General features: G+C 35.6%; 1 protein-coding gene across 1 annotated transcript; it reads left to right on the top strand.

Moving 5' to 3' along the window:
* The first annotated feature begins 6,419 nt into the window (after positions 1 to 6,419).
* On the top strand, positions 6,420 to 10,546 carry LOC139496183 (BAG family molecular chaperone regulator 2-like). Its single transcript, XM_071284655.1, has 2 exons — positions 6,420 to 6,714; positions 10,117 to 10,546. Exons 1-2 carry the CDS (start codon positions 6,498 to 6,500, stop codon positions 10,464 to 10,466), a joined length of 567 nt encoding a protein of 188 aa, XP_071140756.1. The 5' UTR covers positions 6,420 to 6,497; the 3' UTR covers positions 10,467 to 10,546.
* The last annotated feature ends 5,784 nt before the right edge of the window (positions 10,547 to 16,330 follow it).

Here is a 16,330-nt window from a genome sequence, read left to right as displayed (position 1 = left end):
GCTGGTACAGACGAGATAAATGAGAAAAAAATCTGTGACTGAAAATGTATAGTTTAGCGCTGTAGACATAAAGTTATGCACTGTAGATATAAAGATCAACACACGGGATTTAACTTCTATAGCGCTTAATATGTCAAGTCCAGCGACAGAAGCTACATCTTCAGATCTTCCACACTAGACCTTGTATTTTTTGCGGTAGACTTGGCTGTAGTTGTGAATATTAGCGACAGAATGAAAAAAAATGCAAAAGAGCAGATAATAAGCTAATATAAAAGGAAAATATGTCTTGCATTGGATATCCAATCACTGTCAGAGGTTATGTATTTCTTTGTATCATTATATTTTATTCTTTACATCGTAAGCCCAAAGACATTACTTCTTCAAAAGACAAGTTTGCAGTTGCATTGCAAGATTTAGATGAATTTAGCTAATCGTTTATCTTAATTCCTTCTGGTTTTGCTTAACATCCGAATTGAAACATGACTATAGGTAAAGATGTAAGACTTCAAATTTTTAGCACACAACTTAACATCTCAGTCATCTTAAGACTTGACATATATTGCGCTAGACATTGCTACTACAGGATCTTACACATCCAGTAAAGGATTTATGTAGTGGGACCAGCGCCAATCAGACTACGGCTATCTATATATAATTATCACGGAGTTATGTCAGCCTCATACTAATGTTGAGTTATGATAAAGCACTAGAGAATTAAAATTGAACGATGCAGATATATACTCTACTAATTATGTATTTAAGTAATCAGGGTCATAACCCTAACCCTAACCCTAACCCTAACCCTAACCCTAACCCTAACCCTAACTCTTACCCTAACCCTAACCCTAACCCTTACTATAACCCTAACCCTAACCCTAATCCTAACCCTAACCCTAACCCTACCCCATGGCCAACACCCAGTGCAAGAATTTCTCATTAGCACACAGAGTTTACAGTTCAACACTGCATTTTGTATTTTAGCGCTGGTAGTGAGAAAACATGCATTGCAAAACACTTTCAGCGCTAATCCATGCATTTTTAGCATTAGACTTGAAACCTTGAATCTTAACTCTTAACGTCTTTAATATACAGGGTTACTTCAATTTCTGTGCAAGTAACAATTATATATAGTGTGCAATACTTGTGTGAATATATCACAAAAGAACATCGTATTAGATAATATTCCGATGAATTGAAATAGACTCTGGACCTTGCTTATTAGACATAATGAATGGTTCAGCCCCTGGTGCCAAATACAAAAAAAAAAGAAATGTGATATGATTGCCAATTAAACTACCAGCAAAAAGAGACCAAACGACACAGAAATTAATAGCTATAGGTCCCCATACGGCTTTTAACAATGAGCAATGTCCATAGGACTGGACATTGTAGACCGGACCACTAAGTCTGATGGACCAATAGACCATAGAAACCACATTAGACCCTCAGAGTAATTTAGACCCTGTATATTGCCTGTTGGACCTAATGGATGATAGCTACAGCCATTGATGCTTAGTTCATTTGTTGTGGTACTAATATATATGCACCATTTAAGAATTTGACATCTTGGTCTAATACACCAAAACCACTAAGTTTGATGATCTAATAGGCCATAGAAGCCAAATATGACTTCACCAGAGTGATTAAGACCATACACCTAGTTTTTATACATTAAGGAGCTTAGCTGCTGTCCACGGTGCTAATTTATTTTTGGTGGTACTTATAAATATTTAAGACAGGTAGACATCTTCAACTTGCAGACGATTTTAGCAAGTCTAGTGGACCTATATGGTGTGTTTATCAGATTAGTCCCAAACTGATCGCTTAAGACCATTGACATTGAGGCGTAGACCTATTGGAGGCTAGCTCCTAACCATGGTGCTTATTTCCTTTTGGTGGTGCTTATAAATAGATGAGATGGGTGGATTTCTTTAACTTGTAGACTATTCTAGAAAAGCTGGTGGACCATGCTTGAGTGCTTTAGACCCTGGGCCTATTATCTTATATCAATTAAAGGATAACTTCTTCCTGTGGTGCTAAATTCGTTTTTGGTGGTGCTTTTCTCTTCTTCAATGAAATATACCCTAAAAGACCCAATGGACTTATAGATTGAACCCCATGTGCATATGGACCAAGGGGCCTTACAATCCAAGTTAGACCCCAAAGAGTATTTTAAAACCCCTTATCTGTTTGTTGGACCAATGGGAGGGAAGCTACCCCTGTGGTGCTAAGTCCATTTTCGGTGGTGCTTATATTTTTGTTTATTGAAATATACCCAAAAGGACCCCATGTACATGTAGAGTGGACCCCAGGTGCATGTTGACCAATGAGCCTTACAAACCAAGTTATACCCCATAAGAATATTTTAGACCATTTTACCCGTTTGTTGGACCAATGGGAGGCCAGCCACCTCCCGTGGTGCTTCGTTCGTTTTTGATGGTGCTTATATCTGTATTTAATGTAATATATCCTAAAGCACCATAATGAGTTGGAAGTTGAACCACAAGTGTATGTGGACCAATGAGCCATACAAACCAACTTGGACTCACAAAGAGTTTTATAAACCCATATACTAGTCTATTGGACAAATAGGAGGGAATCCACCTCCTGTGGTGCTAAGTCCATTTTCGGTGGTGCTTATATTTTTCTTTAATGAAATATACCCTTAATGACCCAATGGACATGTAGAGTGGACCCAAGGTGCATGTGGACCAATGAGACTTACAAACCAAGTTAGACCCCATAAGAGTATTTTAGAACCTTTTACTCGTTTGTTGGACCAATGGGAGGGAAGCAACCTCCCGTGGTGCTTAGTCCGTTTTCGCTGGTGCTTATATTTTCTTTAATGAAATATACCCTAAAAGACCCCATGGATTTATAGATTGAACCCCAGGTGCATATGGACTAATGAGCCTAACAAACCAAGTTAGACCCCCAAAAGAGCATTATAGATCCTTTTAACCGTTTGTTGGACCAATGGGTGTTAAACCACCCCCCGTGGTGCTAAGTCCATTTTCAATGGTGCTTATATTTTTCTTAAATGATATATACACCAAAAGACCCCAGGACTGGTGTAGATTGGACTATATGTGCCTGTGGACTAATGAGCTTAACAAACCATCTTAGACCACAATAGAGTGCTTTAGACCCCTAAACACGTCAGTTGGACCAATTGGAAGGAAGCTACCTCCCGTGGTGCTAAGTTTTTTTTCTGTGGTGCTTATATTTTTCTAAAATGATATATACACCAAAAGATCCAAGGACTTGTGTAGATTAGACCATATGTGCCTGTAGACTAATGAGCTTACCAAACCATCTTAGACCCCAATAGAGTGCTTTAGACCCCTATACACGTCAGTTGGACCAATTGGAGGGAAGCTACCTCCCGTGGTGCTAAAAAAAAAATCTGTGGTGCTTATATTTTTCTCAAATGATATATACACCAAAAGACCCCAGGACTTGTGTAGATTGGACCATATGTGCCTGTGGACTAATGAGCTTAACAAACCATCTTAGACCCCGATAGAGTACTTTAAACCCCTATACACGTCAGTTGGACCAATTGGAGGGAAGCTATCTCCTGTGGTGCTAAGTTTTTGTTCTGTGGTGCTTATATTTTTCTTAAATGATATATACACCAAAAGACCACAGGACTTGTGTAGATTGGACCATATGTGCCTGTGGACTAATGAGCTTTACAAACCATCTTAGACCACAATAGAGTGCTTTAAACCCCTATACACGTCAGTTGGACCAATTGGTGTGAAACCACCTCCCGTGGTGCTAAGTCCATTTTTGGTGGTGCTTATATTTTTCTTAAATGATATATACACCAAAAGACCCCAGGACCTGTGTAGATTGGACCATATGTGCCTGTGGACTAATGAGCTTAACAAACCATCTTAGACCACAATAGAGTGCTTTAAACCCCTATACACGTCAGTTGGAACAATTGGTGTGAAACCACCTCCCGTGGTGCTAAGTCCATTTTTGGTGGTGCTTATATTTTTCTTAAATGATATATACACCAAAAGACCCCAGGACCTGTGTAGATTGGACCATATGTGCCTGTGGACTAATGAGCTTAACAAACCATCTTAGATCCCAATAGAGTGCTTTAGACCCCTATACACGTCAGTTGGACCAATTGGAGGGAAGCTACCTCACGTGGTGCTAAGTTTTTGTTCTGTGGTGCTTATATTTTTCTCAAATGATATACACCAAAAGACCCCAGGACTTGTGTAGATTGGACCATATGTGCCTGTGGACTAATGAGCTTAACAAATCATCTTAGACCCCAATAGAGTGCTTTAGACACCTATACACGTCAGTTGGACCAATTGGAGGGAAGCTACCTCCCGTGGTGCTAAGTCCATTTTTGGTGGTGCTTATATTTTTCTCAAATGATATACACCAAAAGACCCCAGGACTTGTGTAGATTGGACCATATGTGCCTGTGGACTAATGAGCTTAACAAATCATCTTAGACCCCTATAGAGTGCTTTAGACCCCTATACACGTCAGTTGCACCAATTGGAGGGAAGCTACCTCCCGTGGTGCTAAGTTTTATTTCGGTGGTGCTTATATTTTTCTTTAATCAAATATACCCTAAAGGACCCCATGGACTTGTAGATTGGAACCAAGGTGCATGTGACCAATGAGCCCTACAAACCAACTAGGACTCACAAAGAGTGTTATACACCCATATACTTGTCTGTTGGACCAATGGGAGGGAAGCTACCTCCCGTGGTGCTAAGTTTTTGTTCTGTGGTGCTTATATTTTTATTAAATGATATATACAACAAAAGACCCAAGGACTTGTGTTGATTGGAACATATGTGCCTGTGGACTTATGAGCTTAACAAACCATCTTTGACCCTAATAGAGTGCTTTAGACCCCTATACATGTCAGTTGGACCAATTGGAGGGAAGCTACCTCCCGTGGTGCTAAGTTTTATTTCGCTGGTGCTTATATTTTTTGTTTAATCAAATATATCCTAAAGGACCCCATGGACTTGTAGATTGGAACCAATGTGCATGTGGACCAATGAGCCCTACAAACCAACTAGGACTCACAAAGAGTGTTATACACCCATATACTTGTCTGTTGGACCAATGGGAGGGAAGCTATCTCCCGTGGTGCAAAGTCCGTTTTCGGTGGTGCTTATATTTTTTTTAATGAAATATACCCTAAAAAAACCCATAGACTTATAGATTGAACCGCAGGTGCATATGGACCAATGGGCCTTACAAACCATCTTAGATCTCAATAGAGTGCTTTAGACCCCTATTCACGTCAGTTGGACCAATTGGAGGGAAGCTACCTCCCGTGGTGCTAAGTTTTTTTTCTGTGGTGCTTATATTTTTCTTAAATGATATATACACCAAAGACCACAGGACTTGTGTAGATTGGACCATATGTGCCTGTGGACTAATGAGCTTAACAAACCATCTTAGACACCAATAGAGTGCTTTAACCCCCTATACACGTCAGTTGGACCAATTGGTGTGAAACCACCTCCCGTGGTGCTAAGTCCATTTTTGGTGGTGCTTATATTTTTCTTAAATGATATATACACCAAAAGACCCCAGGACTTGTGTAGATTGGAACATATGTGCCTGTGGACTAATGAGCTTAACAAACCATCTTTGACCCTAATAGAGTGCTTTAGACCCCTATACACGTCAGTTGGACCAATTGGAGGGAAGCTACCTCCCGTGGTCCTAAGTTTTATTTCGGTGGTGCTTATATTTTTCTTTAATCAAATATACCCTAAAGGACCCCATGGACTTGTAGATTGGAACAAAGGTGCGTGTGGACCAATGAGCCCTACAAACCAACTAGGACTCACAAAGAGTGTTATAAACCCATATACTTGTCTGTTGGACCAATGGGAGGGAAGCTACCTCCCGTGGTGCTAAGTCCGTTTTCGGTGGTGCTTATATTTTTTTTTAATGAAATATACCCTAAAAGACCCCATAGATATATAGATTGAACCCCAGGTGCATATGGACCAATGGGCCTTACAAACCAAGTTGGACCCCAAAGAGTATTTTAGACTCTTTAACCCGTCTGTTGGACCATTGGGAGGGAAATTACGTCCCGTGGTGTTCAGTTTGTTTTTTTGTGGTGCTTAATTACTGCAAGGATTTGTATATATAGTTAGACTATACAAATCCTTGATTAATGAAGTTCATATTAAAAAAAAAATCGATTTAAATTATTTTTATTTTAACTTTTCATTTAATGATTATTTGATGTATCTTAATATCTACGTATACATTAAATAACTCATAGTTGCCCAAATGTATTTATTTTACTGATAAAGTCCGTGGTGCTTATTGTGGTTCTTCGTGGTAGAATCGGGGGATATTCTAACTCTGTCGACAGGAAGTAAGTAAAAACTTCTAATCATACTACGTACCGGTCTTTTAAAATGTACGGAAATTAAAAACTGTTCTGTTTGTTGTTTTCACTTTCTAGTTAAAAAGACAATATGGCAGCTAAAGAAAAACTTCTTAGTATTGAATACCCAGGATTTGATCAAATATCTGAAAATTCGGAATCATACTTAAGTAATTTAATGGATGATGTGGAAAGGAGGGTTGAAAAATTGAGAGAACAGGCTATTGCAATGGAACAAGAAAGAGAAACAATACTAGCAACTCTCCAAAAAATACAGGACAATGATCTCAACCTAGAAATTTCAACTGGTAAACAACATATCTTGGAACCTATAGAAGAGTGTGTGTGTGTTCATCATAACAAACGGACAAATATGGCTGTATTTACATGCCAAAAACTACTCTGAGTAAAGACTTACCCGTGAAGTTGGAAAAGTTTTAATGCCCGGCATTCACTAGATATATTAAAGTTAAATGCATTTTGTTCTGCAGAAAGATAAAATCTCTTTTGGAATTTGATGGTCATTTTTTTCCTTCATGCATTAGGTGTGAAAATTAACCAGTTAACTAAGTTGTGGTACAACTTTGAGATGCTCGCTCAGGTAAAACCTGGTTTGTATTCTTCTTCTTCCAACATGTCCAATACAGTGCAGTCCTCTAATTGAGTATTATCGCATTATTGCCCATGCTGGGTGTGACAACAAAGGTGCAAGAAAATATTTACAGGTGCAAGATGGTCTGATGGTGCGATTAACAATGATTAAGGGATACTGCCGCTCAGTACCCCCTGCTTGAAAGCATCTAGTGATGTACATTTTTGTACTGTCTACCAAAGGTTGTGGGAGGCTGTTCCATATCTATATGCTGTCTGGAAAGAAGGAATGCCTGTATGTTGAAGTTCTGGCATAGGGTATGAAAAATCGTGTTGTGTGTCCTCTTGCTACGGATGATACATAGTGTGTACATGTAGCTCTAGCGTTGGTATTGCTACAAGGCCATTTACTATCCTGTACATCATTACTGCTTTGCAGTTGGCCTTCCTCTCCCCTAGTTGTTGCCACTATAGAGTTTTTAGCATTGATGTTACACTGCTGGTTTGTTGGTAGTTGTTCAATACATAACGGTCTGATCTTCTTTGCACACTTTCAAATTTCTGTATGTTAAGGTTGGTGAACGGGTCCCAGACTGAGCATGCATACTCAAGCAATGGTCTTACTAGCGTTGTGAAGCATACAGCTTTTGTTTGTTGGGGACAGTGCTGAAGATTTCTTTGGATGAAGGCCCTGGTTGAATTAGCCTTTTTAGCTATACTCTTTATGTGGGTGTTCCAATTAATAGTTTTGTGGATTGTGACGCCTAGATATTTTGCTGAGTCCACCAGTTCTAAATTGTGCCCATGAATGTATTGTTTTGATTGTCCTTAATTGACATGAAAAATAGGTATCTTCACAACTATACACTGCTATAAGTGAGTTAAAGAGTTTATCTGAGTGGACAGTATCATAAAGTAATTCAGGTGTTTGTTATTTTTACACCTTCTGCAGAAAGGAAAAAAATTGCCCACCAAACCAAGAAAATTTTATCTTTTTTAAACACAAAATGCATTTAACATTTATATATCTAGTGGATGCTAGGCCTTAAAACTTTCCAAACAGCACAGGTAAGTCTGCACACAGAGTAGTTTTTGAGGTGAAAATACAGCCATAACTGTCCATTTGTTATGATGAACCTTAAAAACTCTCCTTTGGACCATATTTACCGTTAATTGTACAGAAGCCCTATAAAAAATGATAAATATGGCACTGCCCCTGGGTACAGTTACCTGTCACGTAGTCCAAATAATTATAACATCTGGCAAGGCTATTTAAAAAAATTTCTGGGACGCCTTCTTACGTTTCCTACGTAGGAATGCGTCCCAGAAAAAAATTAAAATAGCCTTGCCTGACCTCATAATTATTTGGACTTAGTTACCCGCAAAAAGTACATGCAGTAACAATACGCAATAATTTTTTACATTAACAAATGACTAATGAGACAATTGCCACAAACTGTATATATGTATTTTGAAGGATGACCCAATTTCATACAGAAATGAACGGTAACCATAAAATAACTTTTCAATGTTAGCCACAGATTTTAACATCTTTCAAATTCTTTGCAAATTGTGTGTATTATAATATAGCATCAGGATACATGGACACTCCTCTCTTCATTACCCTGTATAACTCGGTTTTCATATTTGAAAAAAAAATGTATATCATTATGAACACAAAATTATTTAATGAACATACATGTACATGTAGCAATGATAATTTAAACATTTATACATACATTAGTACATATGTATACCATGTATATAGAATGTAGCCATTCATTTTGGTGGCTTTTCCTGCAAATCCTAGTATGCAGCCTTATGACAGCATTTACTTAAATACTTAACAGATATTTGTCCTTCCTTTAGTACTAGCAGAAGTTCCCCAGAAAACGTTGACCATCCTTTTATTTCTTTGGAACAAATACCGGTACTAAACATTAACATCTTAAGACAATAGGCAATATTTATTAGCACAAACACATTTACATTAAATGGTTATGGCATACAAAATGAAGACAATGAACTGACAATATAGTTAAATTGATTACAATTATATTAGAGTGACAGTGGTATTCACAGTGAAGAAAAAAAAAGACTATACATATATTTATCTTAAGTACATTGTACACTGCATTGAATAGACATATATATACCGGTATATATATATATATTAAAGTCTATAATATATATACATGTATATATGCTTTAATTTTGAAATTTATAAATCTTTTTGAATTTTCAGGTGCGGATCCAGCCATTTTAAAAAGGGGGGGGGGGGGGGGGGTCCCAACACAGGATAAAGGGGGGGTTCCAACTATATGTCCCCATTCAAATGCATTGATCGGCCAAAAAAAAGGGATCCGCCAATGATTCTTTTTGTTTATTCTAAAGCAGTGTTAGATATAAGTTTTCTTAAAACAATATTTTTTTCTGAAGAGAGGATGCCATAAAGCGATGATGTCATGTCCCTCCCCTCTTTGTAAACATTGTGTACCATAAAAAGTAACATAAAGCAAATATTTATTTGGTCTTGCCTAAACGGATGTAACTTCAGGAAACTTTAGATTAACCAGTTTTCCAAAATCTTGGTCAGTTTTCATTTGACATTGTTTTAGTAGCAATTTAATGTTAATTTCTGTTAAAGATTAAAAGAGAAACTGATATGTAAACATCTGTACATCATTTGATAGATCTTTAAGTTATTCCAAAATTGCTCTTATTAATGTTTTTAAAAGATCACTTGAGTTTTAATATCCAAAGAGTGTTGTTATTTACAAATGTAGAGATTTTGGCATTTTACCCATATCTTTGTAAAGGAGTAGGCCCAGTAAGACACCTTTTTGGCCCCAAAATATAGCAGTTTTACAAAATTGTTAAAATGTAAACTGTTAGTTATTTATTGGAAAGTAGAATGCTTCTGCTACATAAATATGGTCTGTTTTCGACAATACAATGCACATATATCGGGTTCTAGCATCATTAACTCATTACAATATGCCAAGTTATAAATTGCCACAGATTGTTAAAAAAAACCATCTTGTGATATCAGAGATTCAGAGTTGTATGGTTCAATACTTTGAATATAGTTCTTTTATTCAAACTGATATTTTTTTCAGATGAAAAAGAAGAAATAGAGGCAAATGCAGAAAGACTTATCTGTAGATGTTTAACAATTGAAGTCAGTATAACAACTCCAAGAAATGACCTTCAGGAAAACGCTCTTCAGAAAATAAATGAAATTTTACAAAATTTAAAAGCACAGATGAAATCAGGAAGACCATCAGCCATTGAAACGGCCAAATCCTATTTAAATGCATGTGCTGAAGATGAAGGAACAGTTGTTGATTATAGATTTCAGGGAATTATTTTAGAATGTACTGCAGATGATCAAAAAATGGTTCGCAAAAAATTAAAAGAAATGATTACTGATAGTTGTAACTTTCCTGAGAAAAATGGTATTTTATAGTTATTGTTATTTTAAAACAACTCCATTGTTATACTTTTTTGATTGTTAAAAATAAAATTAAAAAAAACATACTTATACAATGTACTTGCATTACATTATTGAATATTTATAGTAATTGATGTTTCCAGTTAACTGCAGTCCTTAGCAACATGAAAAAAGACCATCAAAAGGATTATTATTAATATTTACTGACCATAACAGTTGTAGTTTTTATATGACCGCAAAAATTGAAAATTTTTTGGTATATATTGGTATTAGTTGGCGTCGTCCGAAGACTTTTGGTTTTCACACTATAACTTTAGTTTAAGTAAATAGAAATCTATGAAATTTAAACACAAGGTTTATGACCACAAAAGGAAGGTTGGGATTGATTTTGGAAGTTTTGGTCCCAACAGTTTAGGAATAAGGGACCAAAAAGTGCCCAAAAAGCATTTTCTTGGTTTTCGCACTATACCCGGTAACTTTAGTTTAAGTAAGTAGAAATCTATGAAATTTTGACACAAGGTTTATGACCACAAAAGGAAGGTTGGGATTGATTTTGGGAGTTTTGGTTCCAACAGTTTAGGAATTAGGGGCCAAAAAAGGGCCCAAATAAGCATTATTCTTGGTTTTCGCACAATAACTTTAGTATAAGTAAATAGAAATCTATGAAATTTAAACACAAGGTTTATGACCACAGGAAAAAGGGGATAAAAAGGGGCCCAAATAAGCATTATTCTTGGTTTTTCGCACCATAACTTTAGTATAAGTAAATAAAAATCTATGAAATTTAAACACAAGGTTTATGACCATAAAAGGAAGGTTGGGTTTGATTTTGGGAGTTTTGGTACCAACAGTTTAGGAATAAGGGGCCCAAAGGGTCCAAAATTGAACTTTGTTTGATTTCATCAAAATTGAATAATTGGGGTTATTTGATATGTCAAATCTAACTGTGTATGTAGATTCTTAATTTTTGGTCCCGTTTTCAAATTGGTCTACATTAAGGTCCACAGGGTCCAAAATTAAACTTAGTTTGATTTCAACAAAAAATGAATCCTTGGGGTTCTTTGATATGCTGAATCTAAAAATGTACTTAGATTTTTTATAATGGGCCGGTTTTCAAGTTGGTCCAAATCGGGGTCCAAAATTAAACTTTGTTTGATTTCATCAAAAATTGAATAATTGGGGTTCTTTGATATGCCAAATGTGTATGTAGATTCTTAATTTTTGGTCCTGTTTTCAAATTGGTCTACATTAAATTCCAAAGTGTCCAAAATTAAACTAAGTTTGATTTTAACAAAAATTGAATTCTTGAGCTTTTTTGATATGCTGAATCTAAACATGTACTTAGATTTTTGATTATGGGCCCAGTTTTCAAGTTGGTTCAAATCAGGATCCAAAATTATTATATTAAGTATTGTGCAATAGCAAGAAATTTTCAATTGCACAGTATTCAGCAATAGCAAGAAATATCTAATTGCACAATATTGTGCAATAGCAAGATATTTTCAATTGGGGATATCTTTCTTTGTCCAAAATAGTAGTTTAATCAACTTAAATCATTGTTTTATACAATATACAATGTATATTCACTTTTACTACCAACTGATAAATTAAAACAATCTTTACCATTCAGTGATAACAAGCACTTTTTTTACATTTTAATATTTTATGATGTATTTAAATGAGTAGTTATTGTTGCAAACTCCATTAGAAATTTGAATTGAGATCAGTTTTGGAAAAAGGGAAAGGGGGATGTGAAAAAAAAGGGGGGGGGGGTAAGTTTTTCTCATTTCAGATTTCATAAATAAAAAGAAAATTTCTTCAAACATTTTTTTGAGAGGATTAATATTCAACAGCATAGTGAATTGCTCAAAAGCAAAAAACAAATTTTAAGTTTATTAGGCCACATTCATTCTGTGTCAGAAACACTATTTAATCACAATCCAAATTTAGAGCTGAATCCAGCTTGAATGTTGTGTCCATACTTGCCCCAACTGTTCAGGGTTCAACCTCTGCGGTTGTATAAAGCTGTGCCCTGCGGAGCATCTGGTTTAAATGTTTACTGTGCATTGCTTTTAACTTCGAAACAGTTTTTTAATTAAAGTTGAATGTTAGGGCTGATTAGGAATTCAGTGTCAGTGTGTACTTCAGCATCTGGACCCATGAGTAGAGATGTTACACAAGTATTCCAGATTAGGAGCACCTGTTAAAATGTGTTAATGTGTCCTAAGTTGGGAACCTGCTGTTCAGTGGTTGTCATTTGTTGATGTGGTTTATAAGTGTTTCTTGTTTTCTCGTTTTTATATGACCACAAAAAAATCGTAAATTGCTAACATGTCGTCTGGGTCTGGGTCTGCGTCCGAAGACGCATTTAGTGTCCAGATAATAACTTTAGTTTAAGCAAAAGGATCTTAAAAATATTTTACCAGAAGGTTCAATACTACTAAAGGAAGGTAGGGATTGATTTTGGGGGTTATGGTCCCAACAGTTTAGGAATTAGGGGCCAAAAAAGGTGCCCAAATAAGCATTTTTGTAGTTTCTAGACAATAACTTTATGAATCTCTCTGAAATTATACCGCAAGTTTTCATACAACAAAGGGATGGTTAGGATAAACTTTTGGGGGGTTATGGCTCAAACCATTTAGAAATTAGGGGCAAAAAGGGGGAAAAACTTGTTTTTTTCTGGCTAATTGACAATTAAGACAATTTAAAAGCAAAATGGGGAGGTAATTCAAATTGAAATACATTTAAAATACAATGTTGTGTATGTTTTAATTTACCTCCCTTACACTGCTTGTAAATTATGTATAAAGAAATGTCAGGTTTTGGACTATTTGCCAAAAAAAAGGGGATGGAGGCAATAGGCAACAGCATAGTAGATTGCACAAAAGCAAAAAAAAAGGGGGGGTAAACATTTTTTAGGGGTTGGTTTGGGGGGGGTTCCAATTCGCAACAGCATAGTGTATTATAGTGTATTGCACAAAAGAAAAAAGGGGAGTTTAACTTGGGGGAGGGGGGTGTCAATTCACAACAGCATTATAGTGAATTGCACAAAAGCAAAAAATATATAAATTCAAATCATATAACCAATTCTAAGTTCTTTGACTATGTCAGAAACCTATTATGTGTCAAACAATCCAAATTCAGACCGTTATCAAGTGCGAAAATCCAAATTCAGACCTGTATCAAGTGCAAATATTTGTGTCCATTTTTGTCCCAACTGTTCAGGGTTGGACCTCTGTGGTCATATCCAGCTGCGCTCGGTGAAGCAATTTATTTATATACTGTAAACAGGGGAATTTTCTCTATTTTTGCGGTAATATTTGAAACGCGAAAAAAAAGTGACCGCCAAAATATCAAGGAAACACTTTTCATAAGATGAAGACTTTACATTCACTTTTACAAATTGTGACTTGGATGGAGAGTTGTCTCATTGGCACTCATACATCTTCGTATATCTATGAACATAAATGGAATACCTAGAAGACTACTGTATATTACACTGATTTTATAGACGACATATCTATACCTCAAATCATAACTTTTATCTCTTAATGAAAAGCAATGTTAGAAGTTGTGTCTTTAACTCAAGTCAGTAACTTATTAAAGGCATCTCAAGCAAACAGACATTACGGATATTGTTATGTAAACAACACTCGATTCAAAAATGTAAATGACACCTGTCGATCAATTGTAAAAGTATCACCTCGTTAAATCTTTACAGAGATTAATCAAATGAAAAGATCGATTAATTAGCATTAATCCTGACAGCATTTTATTTTAATTAACTCCTAATTAGGTCTACTTTTCTGTTATTGTGTATGTGTTTTTACAACAATCATGACAAACTTTTGATCTACTTTAACCTTAATTAACCGAAAACATAAGATTTCTGATTGACTCAATCACTTGATATATGAAAAGCTGTTCACTTCAAATCATTTAAAATGAAATTTATATAGGCCACTGGAAAAGAGTGAATTTAAATTCAAAGATTGTGTTAGTAAATCGTAAAATAAAGATGGCATGAAAATTTCCCAGTTTACAGTAGATAAGAACATTGGTTTTCCCCTAGTAATTATGGCCCTTTATAGCTTGCTGTTCTGTGTGAGCCAAGGTTCAGTTTTGAAGGCTGTACTTTGACCTATAATGGTTTACTTTTTTTTTAACAATAGTTATTTGCATGGAGAGTTGTTTCATTGGCACTCATACCACATCTTCTTATATGTATTTTGCATTAAAGTTGCATTAATTAAGGCAAGTGTATTTATGTAACATGTACAAGGAAACTCATTGTTAAAATTTTAGTTAAGTGAGGTAAAGTTTAAGCTCATGGTAAAAGTCAGGTAAAAAGATGGAATTATCCTGTACAAACCATAAAAAGTTTTGTACATTTCAGTGGAAATTTTAGTAGAGTAATTCAATTGTAGAAAATTACTAGACAAAGTGATGCCCCACACTCCACTCTGAAGTCTAGTAACTGTATAATAAAATGGTCAATGTAGGACTTTCTTTATAGAGATATTATTGTAATGATGCCCCTGCAGATGCAAAGTGTTATTTTAAAATACAAAAAGTTGAGCATGGGAGCACATAAGTCTATGGTTCACTGTAAGAGGAGTCATCCAGAAATGCTAGGCACCTCTCATCCAAGTATATACTTCAACACGGATGCCCACTCACACTTTCATTATCTATGTTCAGTGGACTGTGAAATTGGGGTCAAAACTCTAATTTTGGCATTACAATTAGAAAGATCATATCAAAGGGAACATGTGTACTAAGTTTTAAGTTGATTGGACTTCATTTTCACCAAAAACTACCTTGACCAAAAACTTAGAACGAACAAATGCATAGACCAGAAAACATAATGCCCATAATGGAGCATAAAAATGAATAATTCAAACTATCTCCTAAAAGTGCTAATATGATTCAAAATCAAAACCCTGAAACCCTGACACCACGCACACCTTCTATATATGTACAAACAGTTAGAAAAGAGATGAGTTTCCTAGCATTCAAACTGTAGCAGGAGTTATCCATAAATGCTTTATTCCATATGCTCAAGAAATGACTAAGTTCAACTATTTCCCAAAAGAGCATATATTAATAACAAGAGGCTCACAACGACAGCAAACCAGATTTATTAACATTTATTTGTGTCCTGGCAATATCACATGAACCATAACTGATGAAGGGTGAACGTGAAAATCGTCAATATCAAATTTGACCTCCATTTTGTCATCAGTATCAACATATTTAAATTTGAAAAGCTTAGGTTGAATGGTTTATGAGTAAATGCAACAACATGAATGGAAACACCATTTTTCGATCTTTCAAGAACCATAACTCCTGAACCGTAAAAGTAAAAATTGACATTGATCTTCACCTCCATTTTGTCATCAGTAAGAACATATTAAAATTTGGGAAGCTTTGGTTGAACAGTTCATGCGTAAATGCACGGACACGACTGGAAATGCCATTTTTCAATCTTTCAAGAACCATAAATCCTGAACGGTAAAAGTAAAAATCAACATTATTGAACTTGACCTCCATTTTGTCATCAGTAATAACATATTAAAATTTGAAAAGCTTTGGTTGAACAGTTCATGAGTAAATGCACGGACATGACTGGCAACACCATTTTTCAATCTTTCAAGAACCATAACTCCTGAACGGTAAAAGTCAAAATCGTCATTATTAAACTTGACCTCCATTTTGTCATTAGTAACAACATATTAAAATTTGGGAAGCTTTGGCTAAACAGTTCATGCGTAAATGCACGGACATGACTGGAAACGCCATTTTTCAATCTTTCAAGAACCATAATTCCTGAACGGTAAAAGTCAAAATCGTCATTATTAAACTTGACCTCCATTTTG

This window comes from Mytilus edulis, chromosome 1 (assembly GCF_963676685.1).
Source record: "Mytilus edulis chromosome 1, xbMytEdul2.2, whole genome shotgun sequence".
Classification (NCBI taxonomy): domain Eukaryota; kingdom Metazoa; phylum Mollusca; class Bivalvia; order Mytilida; family Mytilidae; genus Mytilus; species Mytilus edulis.
This window is presented reverse-complemented; position numbering and strand designations above follow the sequence as displayed.